Consider the following 18,521-nt stretch of genomic DNA (forward strand, 5'->3'; position numbering starts at 1 on the left):
CAATGTACCTCCCAATGTTAGCAAAATGATGAAATTACCCTTATAGAATTTTCAATAAGACAAAAATACCCTTAAAATTTTGAAATAAATAAATAAATTTTAGTATTTTTGTTTTTATTTTAGTAAGGGTAATTTCGTTATTTTGTTAAAATTATGGGTGCATTGTCATTGTTTTAATAGTTTTTGGGTTAAATTGTCACAATTAATAGTTTGAGGGGTAGATTGTTATTGGGGTGGTAGTTTGAGGGGGTTAAGTAGACTTTACCCTAATATGTATCCAGACATATTATTTGTTTTGGTTTTGGGCCATTTGGCCGTGCTATGATTCCATTTGGATTTTGTCTTTTTAATTTTTTTCATTTGTATTTGGATTAATGAATTTGAGCTATTTATGACTATGTATGTGAAATATATAATGTGGTATGTGATGTTTTGGGCCAAGCCTTATTCAATAATATTGGCTGGTCCAAAAAAACAACATTTTATATATATATATATAACATTTTGACTTTAAACCCTTAAAATAAGCCCCAAAAATAGGCAAATTAAATGCCCAAAATACTTTAAAAGCCCATATAAAAAAATGTTATAAAACCGCCGATTATTGGATTGAATAACCGCTAACCGCCGGTTATAAAATAACAGCTAACTGCCTAGGCGGTTGTGGTTGCAGTTATTAAAAATCGATAACTACTCAAGGCAATTGCGGTTAGCAGTAATAACTAATAACCACCGGTTATAACGATTTGCACACCCCTATCAGGATCCACTACCAAAGGATTAACCATGGCTGAGATTTTACCATATCAACATTTATTGCCTCAATCAATTTAACATTCATCACTTCTTCTTTTTTTAAAACAAACCGGCATCCATTAAAGCAGAAAAAGGTTACAAGAAAGACACCAAGCTAAAAGCTTAGACATAAAGCTAAAAACAAGCTTAAACAGATTAACCCAATCCAAACAAACCGCAAGCATCTCTAAGGAGGTGAAAGTAGAAGTCATCTGCGAATGCAGCCAATGAAAGCCGTAGCGTAATCTGATGGATACTACCATCGGGAGTACGAATACCCCTATTAAACATCTAAACAGGCTTCCTAAGAAGCAATGGAGATTTAGATGAAATGTAACAGTGGAAAAAAAGTTTCCAAAAAGAAAAAAAAATATATACTTCACAAACAAAAAGTCTGAAGTCCAACCGGATTGGGTTAAATACTAAGCAACAAAGCCACAAAAAATGATAGAAAGCTACACAAAATAACATGAAAAAACTCAAAACACAGCAGCTGCAACGGAGGAAGGCTTCGGCAGAAGCTGCTTAGCACGTGAGACCCACGCGCTGGGGCATTAGATCCACTTGCAGGAGCGTGTGGTCCACGCCCCAGCGCGTGGGGATTAGATGGGGCTACAGAGAGCTTCGCCAAAAAGCTAGAATGCCAGTGATGGTGGAGGAGAGGCGGGTTTCTGGCTGGGATTGATGGAGAGAAGGAGATCGAACTTTGAAAAATCCAATCTTCAAGCATACATAGATCCGGCCGGTGAAGTGGAGGAGACGATCCATGGCAAGAGTGGAGCGGAAGGAGACGATCCATTGTGGCTGCTGTTTCGTAAGGGTCAAGGATAAATCGTCATAGACGATAGATAGATCTAGAGAAATCTCTAGAGAAAAGTGAGTTCTCTCAATAGAAAAACTCATAAGGAAAATGAACAAAAAACATGAAAAGGTGATGGGTTACTCCTCTAGCCGTTGTGACTAAGCTTGAGACAGGAGGGAGAAGGGAGCTTTTTTCGGTTCAATATTTATTATAGTTTTTAACATTTATATAATTTGATAACAGCAATTTAGAATTTAACCAAATCATCCAATTATATGTAAACATCCCAAGCTTCCCGCCACAATATCACCATCTCGCATTGAGTAAATAAATGAATCTTTCTTCTATCAAACTGATTATGAAAAAATGGTTTTATTTCTCACGTATAGGTGATGCAATTGAATGCTTTACATAAATATTCTTATGATGTATTTAACTCGATACCTCGCAAAAATGATCAATCACACTTCTTAACAATTTGTTAAATCCAATGTTTTCTGATTAAAAAAAAAAAAAAAAAAAAACACCTATTGAACAAGATTTCTCATACAATTTAGCCTTGACTCGGTTAATAAATAATGTGCTTCATATTATAAACAATTGAGAGTACTTAACACCTCCACATCACCGTAGTCTATCTCCTCGAAAAGACGAGACAAATAACCACAACGCCACATAGATCATAACAAGTATTTGCAAGAGCAAAAAATACATTAAAAGAACAAAAAAAAAAAAAAAACAAACAAACGACCTATTCTCTACTTTGAACGAATAATACTGGCCCCTACGAAACAGCCTCTTGAAATTATGCGGCTTGGGAAGCCCTTGAAAAATATGAATTTATCTTGTTGACCGCAAAGACTCGGAATAAGAGTAGAATGGTCCATGAAAATGACAGCAGAGCAGACTCCACGATGGGAACACGTAGCTCAAGCATTATCGACCAAAAAAAAAAAAAAAAAAATCTAACGCCGCCACCGATATTTTGCCCTTTTTTATGTCGACACGACAACAACAGGACTAATAATTGCAAAATCGAGTATTTTACCTACTTCAAGTTATACAACATTACCAAGGTCAGAAACAAAGCACCGAGTTTAGTCCTGAGCTGTGAATATCCATCCTTCCTCTCTAGACAAAAACTTAAACCACAATTACACGTGCAAATTTTGCCCCCCTGGCCCACTTGCTAGTATGCATTTCCAATTCTGTCTCGCCCCACAGCACGCCGATCATCTCGTCCCCGTCCCACAAACATATCCCGGCGATAGTCTTTTGGTGGTGGGCCGCCCCTTATTGGGGAGCGGCTTCTCTCTCTAATATCACGAGTCCAGCGGTCACGATGAGGAAATGGTGCTGGTGGTGGTACTGGTGGTGGAGATGGTGGCCTTCTCTCAAATCCTTTCCTTCCATTGAAGATGGGATCCCTTCCATGGTTGTCCCTATGACCCCAGTCTATTGGCATTGGCCTATCAAACTTGCTCCTCCCTCTGTAGTCATCTTCTGGAAAGTCCAACCGTTCTCTCGGCATGTGGTGATCAGAAAACCTGCCTTCGTGCCTTGGAGGTGGTAAACCACCAGCTCCAAACTCCCTGGGGCCATCCCTAGCCCAACCACGAGGAGGGGACCTATAGCCATTCATCGTCCTGCCAGGGGAACGTTCCATTGGAGGGCCAGGGAAGCGCCTTGGGGGAGCATGTGGAGGTGGTGGGCCAGGATAGCCTCTCCGAGGACTTCCAACAGGTGCATGGCGAGACATGTTGCAGGTGTTACAGTACTCCCGCCTTGCAAAATTCAGGTTTCTACACCTGAGGCACGATCAAGAAAAAGTGAGATTCGGCCAAGAATCTACACTTCTCAACAAAAATGTTTGCACTTAATACCTACCCGAAAACTAGCAATAGAACAGCCCCAAAAGGGGAAAATATTTAAGCTAAAATACACATTCATTGTCATTCTCAAATTATATATAAATAATAAATAACAAAAAAATCAGCAAGAATTAGAACTTGCAGAACACTATAAACAGAAGCCAATGAATGATATTGGAAATAGCAAAACTGTCACATAATCACGTGTACAGACAATCAAGAAAAAAAGTAATTTGCAATATAAAATGCAAGATATCAACTTACGAAAGATCTGGGCAAACCCAATCGCCTTCCCTTGGACGCACATTTGGATTATTTCTACTCATGCCTTCGCCTCTGAATGGCCCAGGACCAAACCCAGGCCCATCAAAAGCTCTACCAAATGGCCTGCCACCACCCCTTCCTCGACCATAAGGGGGTGAGGAGTCTCGATATCTACCCCTCCCGCCACCAAAGTCGCGGCCGCGTGGCCGACCACCAGTATGATTAAAATCAGGACTGTAACGATGATCTGCATCCCTATGCCGTACAGGAGATCCGGAACCTGCACGAATTCTGTATCCTGAAAAATGAAAAGCCAGTGAAGTCCAGAGATATGCAAAGCCTAATAAGATTAGGGGAAAAAGTGAAAGTATAGAACACTTATGATAGCTGAAGATCTGTGACCATAAAACTTCTAATGAACTATTCCACAAAGTTTGCAAGGACAGTTACCATCATTTGGGGCATCTCCTTGCCATAGAGAGCAGAAAACAGAATATTTTTGTGAAAAGAGTAAGAATTTCACATGATGACACCCTTGTGTCACTTCCCAAACAAGTAATCCATATCACCAGTGAATATAACTAAAGCAATGAGCAAGTCAAACAGTGGTTATTTGTACTCACCATACACTGTAATTGCTGATAGTCTTCAAAAAGAAAACAATTCCGGAATTACTATATACAGAGCCACATCATTACCTTGTGGACCGCAACATACTTAAAATTATATATATTTACCTAAGCCCCAAAAATCATGGATCCGGTGCAACCATAAGTTAATACAGCACGGTAGTAGCAATAAGGAAGTGAACTTCATCCATATCTGCAGCCTGCAGATAGCGAAGACAGATATGTGCCTAATAAATACTAATCCAGCCCATAAAGCAATACCACCAGTAAACCTTCTCCCAAAACCTCATGAGTTGAAACATGCCGTCAAAAAGGAGCAGGAAGAGCAATAGCGTGAACCCCATAGGAAATCTACCACCAAAAGAGCTCCCACCAAAGGGCAAGCATCCAAATAATACCCACTACCAACTTGGTCTGCCTTTTTTCAATAGCCATATATGAGTCTTGTTAATGCCCCCCATATCTGACTTAAAAGCAACATCAACTTCAAAAGTTTCCACCAGCCAGAGTTAACAGTTGCTCAGAATGAGAAAGTGTTCTGAAGCCTTAAAGGCATGTCAAATCCCAGAAGAGTAAAAATTCACAGTTACTGTTGACCATTAACTATGTCTTCTACAACTTACAAACAATCAAAGTATCAAAGGAAAGGGAACACAAACGAAAACAACAATCCAAGAGTCTAAAGAACTGAAGTCATTTTCTGTACCAACGCACCACTCGTCAGAAATGTGATAATAACAAAAACCTACAGATGTCCAGCAGAAACTAGAGGTAACATACTAATAGAAGTTTTCCAAACTCCCAAGCATCTACTATCCACGCGACAACTCTTGAGGAGTACAATGTCATACTAGTTCCTATAAAACAATCTGATTCACCCTATTTCACCAACCAAGGGGAAGAACTAATAAAAGAAAACCCCAACTAAAACATCATTCCACATACGAATAATCCAAATTCTCGCAAAACAACCACTAGAATCTATCAGTAAGCAGGAAGTACAGAAGTATATGTTTCCACACATTAAAGAAACCAATGCAAACCACAAATTATAAAGCTCAATGTTCACCACAAAACATCAGCTTCCAAAACAGTGTCAGCTCCTGTAAAGGTAAATTCAGTACCATTTTACCACACTGAACTTCTTTCCGTAGACAAGCAATCTTATTTCATTTTCTTGTATTCTTCTTTTGAATGGTCACCAAATAGAAATACCATCACAATAATGCTCAATGATGGTGTGGTTCTCTGATGCTTTGTCAAGTCATATGACCATCTTGGAACCTTGCAGATTCATCACCAAAATGATTGGCATTCCCGATTACACAGTATCTATGTTAACCCAACCCGTTCGGCTTTATCCCCAGAAATACCCATCACCATGACTTGCAACAAATGAGACCCAAGCCCTTATTTTTGGTGATGCTGCACCCCATAAATTCAAACACAATGAACACTATCCCCCAACAGCAAGTACCACAAATATATTTAGTTCTAATACATAAACACATTTGCCCCAGACCATGATCCAAGACTGCACTCACACCAACATGCCTTCCTCAAGGCCCAGGTGCTTGTAGGCAACATTCAGAGCTGTAACACATAATAAAAAAATTTATTTGCAGTTTGATACTCCATAAATGGTAGTAGATCCACATGACCCACATGCAACATAAGGAATAGTCAACAGGTCCTCAAAACACCATTTGTTGGATGACTACACAGACTCATCAAGCAATATAATTTGAACAAAAGAGTAAAGATAATAAAACTTATTTCGAGAAAAAAAAAAAAAACAAAAAAAACAAAACAAAATGTAGAATTTATGGTCACTAGAAGTCTATAACTATAATTAAATTAGGTGCAAATATGGGAGAGAGAATCATAAAAAGAAATTGAATATGGAGATCCAAGGTCTCCATCTTCCTTGTGAACTGTATTAGAAATATGCGAGATACAAGTACATTGAGTATGGAGATCAATCACTACCCAATTCAGTTTGCATAAGCTGTCATTCAATTTAAGAGGAAACTAAGTTTATATCCTGTCCTTTCAGCATGATTCCTCCTCTAAACTATGCCACTCATTACCACAGGCCAATAGTGGCACATTCCAAAGAAATTGAATCGCTCCATTTTGTTTAAGATTTAAAGCTACAAATCATCATCCATAATGGCATCATTGAAAGTAAAACAGAGCCACCAAAAGCAGGCATCTCAAACTTTCACCACTATTGTGATTAAAGTAACTGGTCATTTCAGCATTCCTATTCACAACTATGATTTACTCATCAAAATGTACCACAACGAAGTAATTCAACTTCCATGGGATGCACTAAGAGATTTTTCCAATAGCATAAACCTGCTCGGGCGGTAACACACTATCTAGATTTCCACGTGGTTAACCAAAGCTCAACTATCAAGACAAAGTTTAAATATAGAATAACAGCCTTTTTCCCCATATCATTTAATCATGTACACTAATTCCGATTTTCTCTAGAATCAATATATTTAGGTTCCTTTCACATTAACCAATCAAATCTGTAAGTTGATGCTCAATAATACTCATAAGTCATAAGAAAGCTGCTTCTTCATTGCGATAAACAGCATTCTCAATCGCATTGGACAAGTGAATATAAAAACTAATTCAACCGAGAAAAGCAAAATTTAACCAAAAATAAATCCAATCCGAATGTTGACCTAATCAATCATAATTCTTCGGAACCAACTAAAAAGTACATAGAGCAACACATACAATTAACAAAAACCCCAAGCAAACCTACTTCAACGATCTAGGGTTTGGAAACGCGTTAATTTAAACCAAAAAGATACACCTCATATGAATTTCAGATCCCATCGAAAAGGACCTAACTCTAGCAATTAAACAATCAGCACAGTCAAACAATAAACAAAAGTAAGAACCAGAGAAAGAGACGAACCAGGCTCATCGGAGAATCGATCGGAGCGAGAGTACGGATGAGGCTCCCGGCGGACCTCGCCGGGCTCGTAGTCGCTGACGCGTCCGCCGCCGCTTCCGTCAGCTCCGGCGCCGCCTCCGCCGTCACCGCTGACGGAGGGACGCACGACGAGGCTGCTGATGAAAGGCTGGTGGTGCGGTGTCGTTTGGTCCTTTTCTCTTGCGGACATTTTGAGCGACGAGTGCGTGCCTGATCGCTAAGATTTCGATGACAACGCAGATGTATGTAAACCCTAGAGGAACTCTGAATAGGATTTTTGTCAGCCAAATTACGGGAAAGTGCAAGTCTTTTCCCTATTTTACAGCCAGCCACGAAATTTTCTTCGGCGTCCGTTCTTGATGGGTGAAAGGGATCCGTCGTCGTTTTGCCCTCTTAAACTCCATGTAGTTTTTAACCTTTTTTAAGTAGGAACTTTGAATAGGATTTTTTTTCAGAGTAGTAACTCTTTTACTAAACAGATGAGTACTAACATGTCATTTAGTACTCGCCAAATGTCATTTCCCCTTTCCGCCTCATTAGAAAAAGAAAAACAAAAAAAACTTGTCAAATGTAAATTTGGTTATATGTGTAGGTGTGATTTTAAACACTTGTTTGGATGGGTCAATTCTCATTTTTGTTTTGGATTTTTTAAGAAACACATGTTGAAAATCTGTTTGGCCCGTTTGTCCCAAAACCCAACTAGAATTTTGTTCAGAATTTTAATCCAAAGCGAATTTCACATTGGCCCAATTCGCATACCCGAACCTCAAGGTTGGGCATGACACTAGACTTATTGAAATGCTAGAGAGAGAAAGAGAGAATACTAGTTTTTGAGAGTTTGCATGATCGAAAACTTTCATGAACTCAGGGTTATAATCGGAGAAAGAGATGTTATTGGAAGAGCTAGCTATTTGTGGACGAAGGTGGCTGAACAGTGCTCCGGGACTGTAGGCTGGAGTCGTGGACTGGAGGGGGTGCTTCACAACTCTAGGTTGGACTTTGGAGAATGAAAAAATGAAAACTGGGAGAGAGAGAGAGAGAGAGAGGGAGAGATGCGGACAAGTGTGTCAAACACCATCCAGGGGACGAAGACACAGCGGCAGTAGTATCTTAGGGTAAATTTCGCCAAACCCTTAACCTACTCTACTTTAGGTAACCCATAATTTTTTTTTTTTTAATTTGTTTTCGTGTTTGTCCTAGATCAACAAGAAGGCTGGGCTTTTCTTAAGGAAGGGGTGTCCAAATTATGAAATGTTGGGTCTAATCTTCAATGGCTCAACCGCCACTGGGGTTCTCCGCCATTCCTCCACTAGGACACCACCGGATAGTGATGAAGAGGATGAGTTGAATGATGCACTATTGCAGTTTAGAATGCATGTTAGTAATGGCACTAACGCTATTGGTAACAATGTGGGGGTTGATCTTGGTTCTGGGGGTGGTTCTAGTAATGAGATGACCTATCAAGCTAAACCGTTTGAAGAAAGAGTTGTTGTTACAGGACCAATAATGAATGAGTAGCGGGAAAGGGAGTGCAGGGGTTGGTGGAATTGGTGCATCATTTTCCAATACCATGAGTAGGGCCATTGGCATACTGGATGAGATTGCCACAGGCCTGGATGATGAGCGGTATCTTAAGGCATGTGAGCTCTTTTGGGATGATAGCATCCGCAATGGTTTTATCGCATTGCCTCTAGCAAGAAAGAAGGCCTGGATTGACAAGCTCTAACTCTTTTTGCTGGACCTGTGGTTTTAGTTTATGCTTGCATGCTAACTGCTATGTCCGGTGTTTGACCATTTATAATGCTACTTGTTGCATTATTTATTTTTTCAGCATGAAGCTATGTGTTGTTTTTTATGTTGTTATGTTTTTATTTTTTTATTTTGCAATAACAATTTACATGTAATATTTGTGCCACGGGCACTTTTATATTTGTGGTACATTCGGCAATCTAACTTAATTGTTTATGTCATATGTTTGCTTGATCTTCTATGAAATTGATTGCTGTTTACTTCATGATTGGCATGAGGAGATGAGTTTTCTTCTATAGGCTCTAGAGCAACAAGTCATTATTAGTAATCAAGTCATATTACGCGATATGTTTCCCTGATGTTATATTAAAATGGTTGCTGTTTTTTTTTTTTCAAGATTGGAATGAGGAGATGAGTTTTCTTCTATAGCTTCTTGATCAAGAAGTCATTAGTAGTAAACAAGCTTTTTAATCCCATCTTTCTTGGGAGCAATTTAGTTATGTTCTAGTACATTTTTGAATGCTTGTTACTGTGAGGTGGAGATTGGTGAAATATTATAGAGTTTTCCTTTTTTTTTTTTTCTTTTTTTTTTTTTTTTTGTTTGTTAGGGGTAACATGTTTTGATTTCATGTGAGCTTAAGCTTGAATGTCCTTCATGGAATGGGACCCTTTTTCTGTCACAGATTATGGATTATATACATCCTCCTTGTGTTTTTTTGGATTAAGTAGAAGAAACTACATTGGTATCGAAGCAGAATGATTAGTTCTGTTATAGGCAATCTTTCTATTTCATTTTGTCTAGAATGCAATCTTTCTAGGCAACTAAATTCACATCAATCCCGCTTTATATATGTCTATTATTAGGCCGACCATCTTACCTATAAATTGTATCCATTTGTTCGACTTTCTCTTCTCTCTTTTTTAAAACTACAAATTTTTGTTTTTTTAAACACAAAAACAGTGGTTAACCACTATGTCATATGTATATATATATTTTTTAAAATTAATGCCGAATCTATAAAGATAAGTAAGTACATATTGAAGAAATTTGTGAGCTTAACTCATCTCATAAAACTGGTTCAATAAGAGACCGTGACACAAGCATACTTGCTGCCGTGACACAAAGTTATCTTCTTGCCACATCTTTTGCTGCTACTACATCTTTATTGTCGGTTCAATAAGAGAAGATTGTCAATTCTTTATAAACATGCCTAATATCTTGCACACAGACAATGTGAAACTATTTCTCAACACATATATAATTGAAAAATATAAATTGGAAGAGGAGTAGTTTGCCAAATTAAAATGAACCTTCGAATTTTTTTTTCATGCCCGAAATGAACCCAAAGCTTACTTGCATTGGAAGAGGAGTAGATTGCCAATTTTTTTTGTTTTATATGTCTAATTTACGTATGAGAAATAACTTGCATTTTTATCTTACTAGCTTCCTTTGTAAGAATATTAACTAAATGAATAAATTTTTTATTATTATTCGTTTAAATTTTTTAAATAATATCTTAACAATTGTAACTAATACAAATCTCATTTATTGGGAAAAAAATAGGTCTAAACCAGAATGGGAGAAATAATTAAAATATTAAAGGGTAATTACGTTTTGCCCCCATGAACTACAGTACCTTAGCACTTTTCTTTTATGAACTATCAACTATGACACCTGACCCCATCAAACTACCATCTTATAACAGAAAACATAATTCTCAAATGGATAAAAATTGACGGTCAATGGTCATATGCCATTTTAAATTTTTTTTCTTCCACTTTTGCCCTCACTTCAGACCTAGAAAATGACGCTTATACCTTCCTAAACATATTAACTTTCTTTGTTTGAAGTGAGGGCAAAAGTGAAAGAAAAAAATTTAAAATGACACATGACTTGTACATGACCGTCGGCCGTCAATTTTAACCCATTTGATTGACAAAATGAAACTTTTTGTCATAAGATGGTAGTTTAATGGAGTCAAGTATCATAGTTAATAGTTCATAGGAGAAAGTGTCAAGACGCTGTAGTTTATAGGGACAAAAAGTAATTACCCCAAATATTAATTAAATTATTAAAGAGAAACAAGAAGTTAGTGGATTGCATTTGTAAAGCCCGGGAACCCAAATAGAATTTTGACCTCGCAACACACCAATAAAATAGAGCAAAATTCAATCGTATTGTTATCCGGAAAAACTAAAAAATATCAACAAAAAAATAAAAATAAAACTTTGAGGTCCGAGCATAGCCTACCCAAGATCAAAAAATACAAATTACATTAATGTATTAAAAAAATTTATCCTAACGTCTCCTTCTATCCATGCATCTTGCTATTAGAAAATATTGTTTTTGTCATTACGTGTCCTACAAAAGTCACTATTTATAATTATGTTCATTTGTGCCGATTTTGAAATTTTTGATTATTTTGTATCGATTTGTCATTAAATTAAATTTGAAAATTGCATTACTCTTACCAATGTCTCCCTGGCTATTACCCACCAACTAAATACACCTCGTTTGACTATAGTCTATGTCTGTTAAATGTCTTTGACGTTACTCCTTTACCATATGATGATTGACACTGCCATGTAATATTTTCCAAACATGATGGATTCAAATGTCCCTAACTTTGTTTTCTATGGTGCTGATCACAATATTATGGATGACGATGACTGGTTTGCAGAAATGTTTTTGTTTCTACTTCACATTGAGGCCATGCTCGAGGAAGCAGACGAAGTTGACAAGATACCCTAACGCACGTCAGCCTCACGGGTGCTGCATTTATGCATGAGGTGTTACATGGGCACTCGGGCACTAGCTACGAGCTATTTCGCATGCAAAGAGATACTTTTATCTCCTTAACAATGTCATGAGGGCAAGCTATTTACAAGATACTCGTGTCGTTAGCATAGTAAAAGCACTAGTCATATTTTGTTTGATTGTTGACCATTGTCAAGGGATGATGGTTGCAGCGGATAGGTTCCAACATTCCACTAAGACAATTTCACGTCATCTGGATAAGACTCTTATAAGGCCTAGGAATGTTGACGGTGTGTACCCATACATTCCAAAATATTATCCATGGTTTGAGGTATGAAACACTTTTTACATGTAATTTTATTAGTAAACGTACCAATTTTTTTTTTTTTTTAATTATTAATAAGTAATTCAAAATATAAAATACTTTTGAAACATTTTTTAAACGTGAATCCCAAAAAAAAAAAACAATTATCACTTTTATATTAGGTCAAGCCCTTTTTAAAACTAAAATTCAACCCAAAAAAAAAAAAGAAAAAAAAACCTTGAAATCATTATCAAACCTACCAAATTGATGTTTTTAGGTGCATGCTATCGCTAAAATGAAAAGGAAAAAAGTATGCTATACGCCTATACACAATTTATTAATGGGACCATTAATAATACGAGGACACTTTCATGGAATGGGATTCTTTTTGGTCCATTAATATTTGGATGTGATTTCTTATTAAAAATTTAGGGTCATAAATAGAACATCTGTCTAACTAAAAAAATAATATTTCAGATTAAAAAAATAAATGGTAGCTGGCCACCCCATCTTGGCCATAGGGGTGGCCGGATCACCCCATTTTAGCTGTAGGTGGGTTGAGAGCCACCCAATGACCGGCCAACGGTGGCCGAACCACCACATGGCCCTTGGGGCGGAGTCCGATCACCCTCTAAACCCAAACTAAAAAATAAAAATAAAAAAATAAAAAAAAAATCATTTGGCCCTTGAGGGAGGCCGGGCTACCCCAAGGGCCAAACAATTTTTTTTTATTTTTTATTTTTCTGGACCCCAATGGCCCTTGGGGTGGGGACCACCCCAGGCAGCTAGAATGTGGCAGCCCGGCCCAACTTCTGGGGTGTTGGCAGGATGTGTGGCCCAAACACTTCCCAATTTTATATTTTTCTTGTATATATATATATTATTAATAGAACTTAATAGAACTTACGGCCTTAAGATCTCTTTAAAAAAATCTTGACATTAACTAAATATTTTCTGGTCCAAAATAAATTGCAGTCATTCAGTTTCCACTTTCATAGGCAGCAAATATAGAATGATAAATTCTACAAATAGACATACACATACACGTGTTAATCATGAAACTGATAGATTTTAACGTTATTTAATTTTAATTTTAATTGGACCATCTGTAAGCAAAGCTGATGTTGACCTAACGTTGACGTTAACGACACGCATTCATTAAAAATTTAAAACCTCGGAACCTGAATTCATCGATTATATATATATATATATATATAGAAAAATGTTAAAGTCACAGCACAAACCCAACTTAAAACCAACTTCTCTCCTACATGGCATTTAATTTTTTTTTTTTTAAACCAAATCAATCCTCTCTAAAAATTAAATTTTCAGAAATCTAAACATCCTCTCTCACTCCCTCGCTCTCCTTCCTGCACTCACCCTCTCTCCTCCGGCGAGTTCATCGGCCACCGGAAATCCCCTCTCACTCCCTCACTCTCCCTCCCGTGCTCACCTTCTCTCTCCTCCGGCGAGTTCTTCGGCCACCGGAAATCCTCTCTCACTCCCTCGCTCTCCCTCCCGCGCTCACCCTCTCTCTCCTCCGGCGAGTTCTTCAGCCACCGACGAAGCTGTCCGTCCGTCGCAAGGTTCCTTCCACTATCTGTCTCACTCCAGCGACGTCTGCGAAGCTCCTGTCTCTCTCTCACTGCGGCAAAGCCGAAGGCTCTCTCTCTCCTCCACCGGTGGTAAGTAATCCCTCTCTCTCCTCCACATTCAAAATCTAGGGCTTTTTGATTTATGTGTATTGGGTGCTAGAATAGTATATTAGATTTATGTGTATTTAGGGTTTAGATTTCTGTTTTTTTAATATTATTGGGTATGGACTTTTACTTCTTTTTTCGTTGGTTGGGGCTGTGTTTGTTCATGCCCGAGAAAGATAGTTTTTGGTCAGATTTCTCATTTGCATTATCTGTGAGTTTGAATACTTTCTAATTTTGCTCCTTTAATTGCTGACTAGACATGGTTGATTCGAATTGCATTAGATTTATGCTAGAATGTATTTCTCTGCTATACACAATTTATGCATTACCCAGATCTCTGCTGATGACCAGGCCACAGCCAGGCCAAGAGGTCATGTGTAGTAGCTAGGATGGATAAATTGAGCAGGTGTTGCCATGTTCCTGGTTGGCCTGGCTGTGGCCTGGTCATCAGCTCTCTAAGATGCTGTGCAACGATGGTTGCCATGTTCTTGGTCTGGCTGTGGCAGAGTTGTTTGTTGATGTTGTTGGTGTTGGTGTTGGTGTCCTCGATGATCAGTGTCTCTCATGCTTGCTCACCTGAAATGCAATGACATAATCTCATGCTTGTTCAGCTGTTAACGAAATTTGTTGCCTAGAGATGGAAAAAAAACCTTCATTGATTTGGTAATTTCTCTCTGATATGTTTTTTTTTCCTTTGTAATTTCTCTTTGATGTCTTTGGTGGATATTCAAACTTGACTTGCTGAAATCAGTTTGGGATCTTCTGATAAACCCATATGGACTGCTTCTAGGAAAGGAGTAAATGTTAGTTATGATACTTGGGAGGCTCTTAGGGAAAAGAGAGTTCAAGTTGAGTGGTGGAAGTTAGTATGGTTTTCTCTAGCTATTCCAGGTCTGGAAGTTAGTCTGGAAGTTGTATTATATACAGATCCAAACCATTTTATTTATTTATTTATCTTTGATCATAAAAATTTGGTTGCAGGGTTTGCTCTTTTTGTTCTTTAGTTGCTTTCCCTCTTTGAGGTCTCTCTCTCTCAGATGGTGAAACTCACCGGCGTCGGTTGACTGGGTTCGGAAACGAAGGTGGGTTTGGGTCCGACGGAGGTTTTGCTGGGTGAGCTTATCTTCTCTTTTAATTGTTGAAGTTACCATATTATTATGCTTTGTTTAAATGGACAAAAAATTGGTGGTTGAAGTGAGTTTGGTTGATTTTCTGTGGGTTTTGTTTTGATCTTTCCTTTGATTTTTTATAAGAACTGAATGGGTTTTCTTTGGGTTGTTTGCTAAATCGAAAATGGGTATGAAATTTTAGTTAGTTATGGTTTGCTTTTTCCTTTGTATTTCGGTTGAGCACCGATTGGGCATGGGGAGAAACTTTCTGTTCTTTCTGCCATGGCCGAATGGGCAAGTTTGGGGGCTGGGTTTCTTTTGCTCCACTAGTTCGATTTTGCTTCACTGAATTGGTTGGAAAATTTTGGTCCAAGGGAAAATTTTTTGCTTCCCATTCAGTTCATAGAAAAAATCAAAGGAAAGATCAAAACAAACCCACAGAAAATCAACCCAACTCACTTCAGCCACCAAGTTTTTTCCCCATGTAAATGCAAGAAAATGGGTTTTTCCTTTATATGAAGATTAGATTTTTCTTTATTTATGATTTAATTGCCTAAATGGGTTTGCTTTGGTACGTTTTTGTTTTGATTTGGGTTTGGATTTGTTTGTTTATCTACAATTGGTAGTTGTTTTGTTTGATTTCGAAAATTGGTAAGAATTTTAGGGCTTTTAAGTTATGATTTTGCAATGAAATTTGATTTTTTGGTAAGTGTTCTCCCCTGCCTTCAGTTTACTGAAGTGAGGTTTCCCATTAATTCTCCTTTGGATCAATTTTTTCTCCATTCCCTTTAGTTTCAAGCATTTGTGTCTATTATATATAAATGTTGCTACACCACTGTGAGCAGGTGTTTGCAGTTTGCTTAACGTGAAGTTTTACAAAAACTTGTTTGAAGTTTGAAGTTTGAAGTTTGCTTAACGTGTTTGCAGTTTGCAGTTTGCTGGAGGTAGAAGAGATGGATACAATCTGGAGGTAGAAGAAATGGAAGTATTGACACACCGTGGTAATTGGAGAGGCAACCCAAAGCAATAGCAAAGGAGAAGACAATTTTCTATTACACTATGTACCTAATTGTCCTTTACCTTCCTTGTTTGTATTTTTAGGTTATTCCTTCATTCTAACAGGAAAATTTTATATTCAAAGGAGTGATTCTTTTCCATGTTGAAACTTGTAACATGTAGATGTAGTTCTCATATAAAGATGTTAATTGGATATTTTGATGCAACACGTTGATATTTGTTCCTTGGTGCATTGAAGTACAATGTCTTTTGGGGATATAGTAATTTTGACTTTTTTGCATCTTGATTCCACCGATTGATATCCATTGCACAAAAGCATTGACAAATGAATGTGATTGATATCCGAAATTCAATCTGATATTATGCTCTGAATTTAACTAAAAATCAAGTCAATAATGAATTTGATACATTAATGGGAATTGGCATGCATCAGATTACAAAGATTGGCATTTCAAGCAATAAGTCAATAACAACACAATGAAGAGATTCATTAGCAAGTTGTTGGGCATGTTCTATATGGATGAAATTTGGATCAAGAATTGACCTCCATTCCACTACAAATACGACCTCTCAATAAGTATTACATTTAAAATAAATAAATAAATGTTGCATTCTCTTCTTCTAAATGCTTTAGGATTTGGCTTCTCTCTTCTTAATACTCCATATCTCTGCAAAATGTGTTGTCTTCTCTCTTCTAAGTACTTCTGTCAATATCTCTGCAAACAAGTCAATGATAGTTACAAGATAGGATCAAAGACGCAGTAGTATCAGTCAATGACTTGCCAAAACACACAGTAGTATCAAAAAATCATCCAGCCACACACGCAGTAGTATCAGAAAATCAAAACAGAAACCAGGAAAAAAAAAAAACTTACCAAAACAAGAGTAAGATACCAATATAACCAAGTAACTAGTCCATCAAAGAGTTAAGATATGACACTAGGGAAAATGTCTGTTGGGAAGGGAAAAAAGAAGAAAAAGGTTCAACTCCACAGCTGAAAATATCTAGTTTGCTCAAACCTTGGCCCCACTTCCCTCCCTTTATTTTCCCCATGATGTTCAATGGATCAAAAGATCAATCACTTATTAAATAAGGTTGTTGAGTTTTTGAAAATGACCAAAATATTCCAACCAAGAAAAGCCTGCAGCAGATGAGGTACCCTAATTTGCTTCCAATTTTCATTTATAAAGATTTAAAATCATTAATCATACAACAAATTAATTAACCTTCCAAATCACCATTCTCTTTCTACAGTACATATATTCTCTTTCTAGTATTCTGAAAGCTTGCTCGAGTTTGGGGGATAGTGGTCAAGGAAGGAAAATTCATGGGTATTTGATAAAGCTTGGATATGATACTGATCTATTCTCAGCAAATGTGCTTGTTAACATGTATGCCAAAGCAGGAGATATGGAAGATGCAATTACTGTTTTTGACGAAATTGCACAACCTAATATTGTTTCCTGGAATGCTGTTATTGCTGGCTGTGTTCTTTGTGAGTCCCATGAATGGGTTTTAAACTTGTTTGAGCAAATGAACAGGTCAAAAATATGTCCAAATATGTTTACTTTATCAAGTGTTCTTAAAGCTTGTGCCGGAATGGGGCTCAAGGAATTGGGTAGACAGTTGCACTCTAAATTGATAAAGATGGATTTAGAATCAGATTTGTTTGTGGATGTAAAAAGAAAGAATGCAATAGAAGGACTTATATTTGACAAACTGCAGAGAATAATGCAAATGAGAAATCTGACCAAAAACTATCTTTCTCGGGCATGAACAAACATAGCTTCAACCAACGGAAAAAGAAGTAAAAATCCATACCCAATAATATTCAAAAAAACAGAAATCTAAACCCTAAATACACATAAATCTAATACACTATTCTAGCACCCACTACACATAAATCAAAAAGCCCTAGATTTTGAATGTGGATGAGAGAGAGGGATTACTTACCACCGGTGGAGGAGAGAGAGAGCCTTCGACTTCGCCGGAGTGAGAGAGAGACAGGAGCTTCGCCGGTGGCTGTAGACGTCGCCGGAGTGAGAGAGACAGTGGACGGACAGCTTCGCCGGTGCCGAAGAACTCGCCGGAGGAGAGAGAGGGTGAGCGCGGGAGGGAGAGTGCTGGAGTGAGAGAGGATTTCCGGTGGCCGAAGAACTCGCCGGAGGAGAGAGAGAGGGTGAGCGCGGGAGGGAGAGCGAGGGACTGAGAGAGGACTTTTAGGATTTCTGAAATTTGATTTTTACAGGCCTTTAATTTGGTTTTTAAAAAAAATATATAATAAAAAAATAAATAAATGCCATGTAGGAGAGAAGTTGGTTTTAAGTTGGGTTTGTGTTGTGTCTTTATCAAACCTCTATATATATACATACATAAAATTGAGTCATCAACATCAACTAATATATTCCCGTGTATATATATTTTGGCGTGATTAACTCCCAGATTTTAGCTTTAAAATACAACTCGTGTCAAATAATCGTAATTTTAAAAGTTTTTTATTGCATATTTTTGGGTCTTTTATGAATGACGTGGATATTAAAATTTTAACTTCTTTAACCATAACCGT

The 18,521-nt window shown here is 37.5% G+C and overlaps 1 protein-coding gene and 2 long non-coding RNA genes across 5 annotated transcripts; 1 reads left to right on the top strand and 2 right to left on the bottom strand.

Annotated features, from left to right (window-relative positions):
* Positions 1 to 2,618: 2,618 nt before the first annotated feature.
* LOC132165510 (uncharacterized) lies at positions 2,619 to 7,604 on the bottom strand. 2 transcript variants are annotated; one of them, XM_059576106.1, is made up of 3 exons: positions 7,300 to 7,604; positions 3,733 to 4,030; positions 2,619 to 3,405 (listed from the first exon to the last, which is right to left on the bottom strand). In XM_059576106.1, the coding sequence occupies exons 1-3, from the start codon at positions 7,505 to 7,507 to the stop codon at positions 2,787 to 2,789; spliced, it is 1,125 nt and encodes a 374-aa protein (XP_059432089.1). In that variant the 5' UTR covers positions 7,508 to 7,604; the 3' UTR covers positions 2,619 to 2,786. The 2 variants fall into 2 exon arrangements, with proteins under 2 accessions (XP_059432089.1, XP_059432090.1); XM_059576107.1 differs by lacking the exon at positions 7,300 to 7,604 and adding an exon at positions 4,470 to 5,893.
* A 5,780-nt stretch (positions 7,605 to 13,384) lies between these two features.
* Positions 13,385 to 16,238, top strand: LOC132166163 (uncharacterized). Of its 2 annotated transcripts, none has more exons than XR_009438544.1 (3): positions 13,385 to 13,813; positions 14,810 to 14,941; positions 15,865 to 16,238. It is a non-coding gene; the product is annotated as an uncharacterized LOC132166163 (long non-coding RNA). The 2 variants fall into 2 exon arrangements; XR_009438545.1 differs by lacking the exon at positions 13,385 to 13,813 and adding an exon at positions 13,820 to 14,719.
* A 185-nt stretch (positions 16,239 to 16,423) lies between these two features.
* On the bottom strand, positions 16,424 to 18,268 carry LOC132166369 (uncharacterized). The gene is made up of 2 exons (XR_009438566.1): positions 17,909 to 18,268; positions 16,424 to 16,670 (listed from the first exon to the last, which is right to left on the bottom strand). It is a non-coding gene; the product is annotated as an uncharacterized LOC132166369 (long non-coding RNA).
* Between the last annotated feature and the right edge of the window lie 253 nt (positions 18,269 to 18,521).

The sequence above is a fragment of the Corylus avellana genome, chromosome ca11 (assembly GCF_901000735.1).
Source record: "Corylus avellana chromosome ca11, CavTom2PMs-1.0".
Taxonomy (NCBI): domain Eukaryota; kingdom Viridiplantae; phylum Streptophyta; class Magnoliopsida; order Fagales; family Betulaceae; genus Corylus; species Corylus avellana.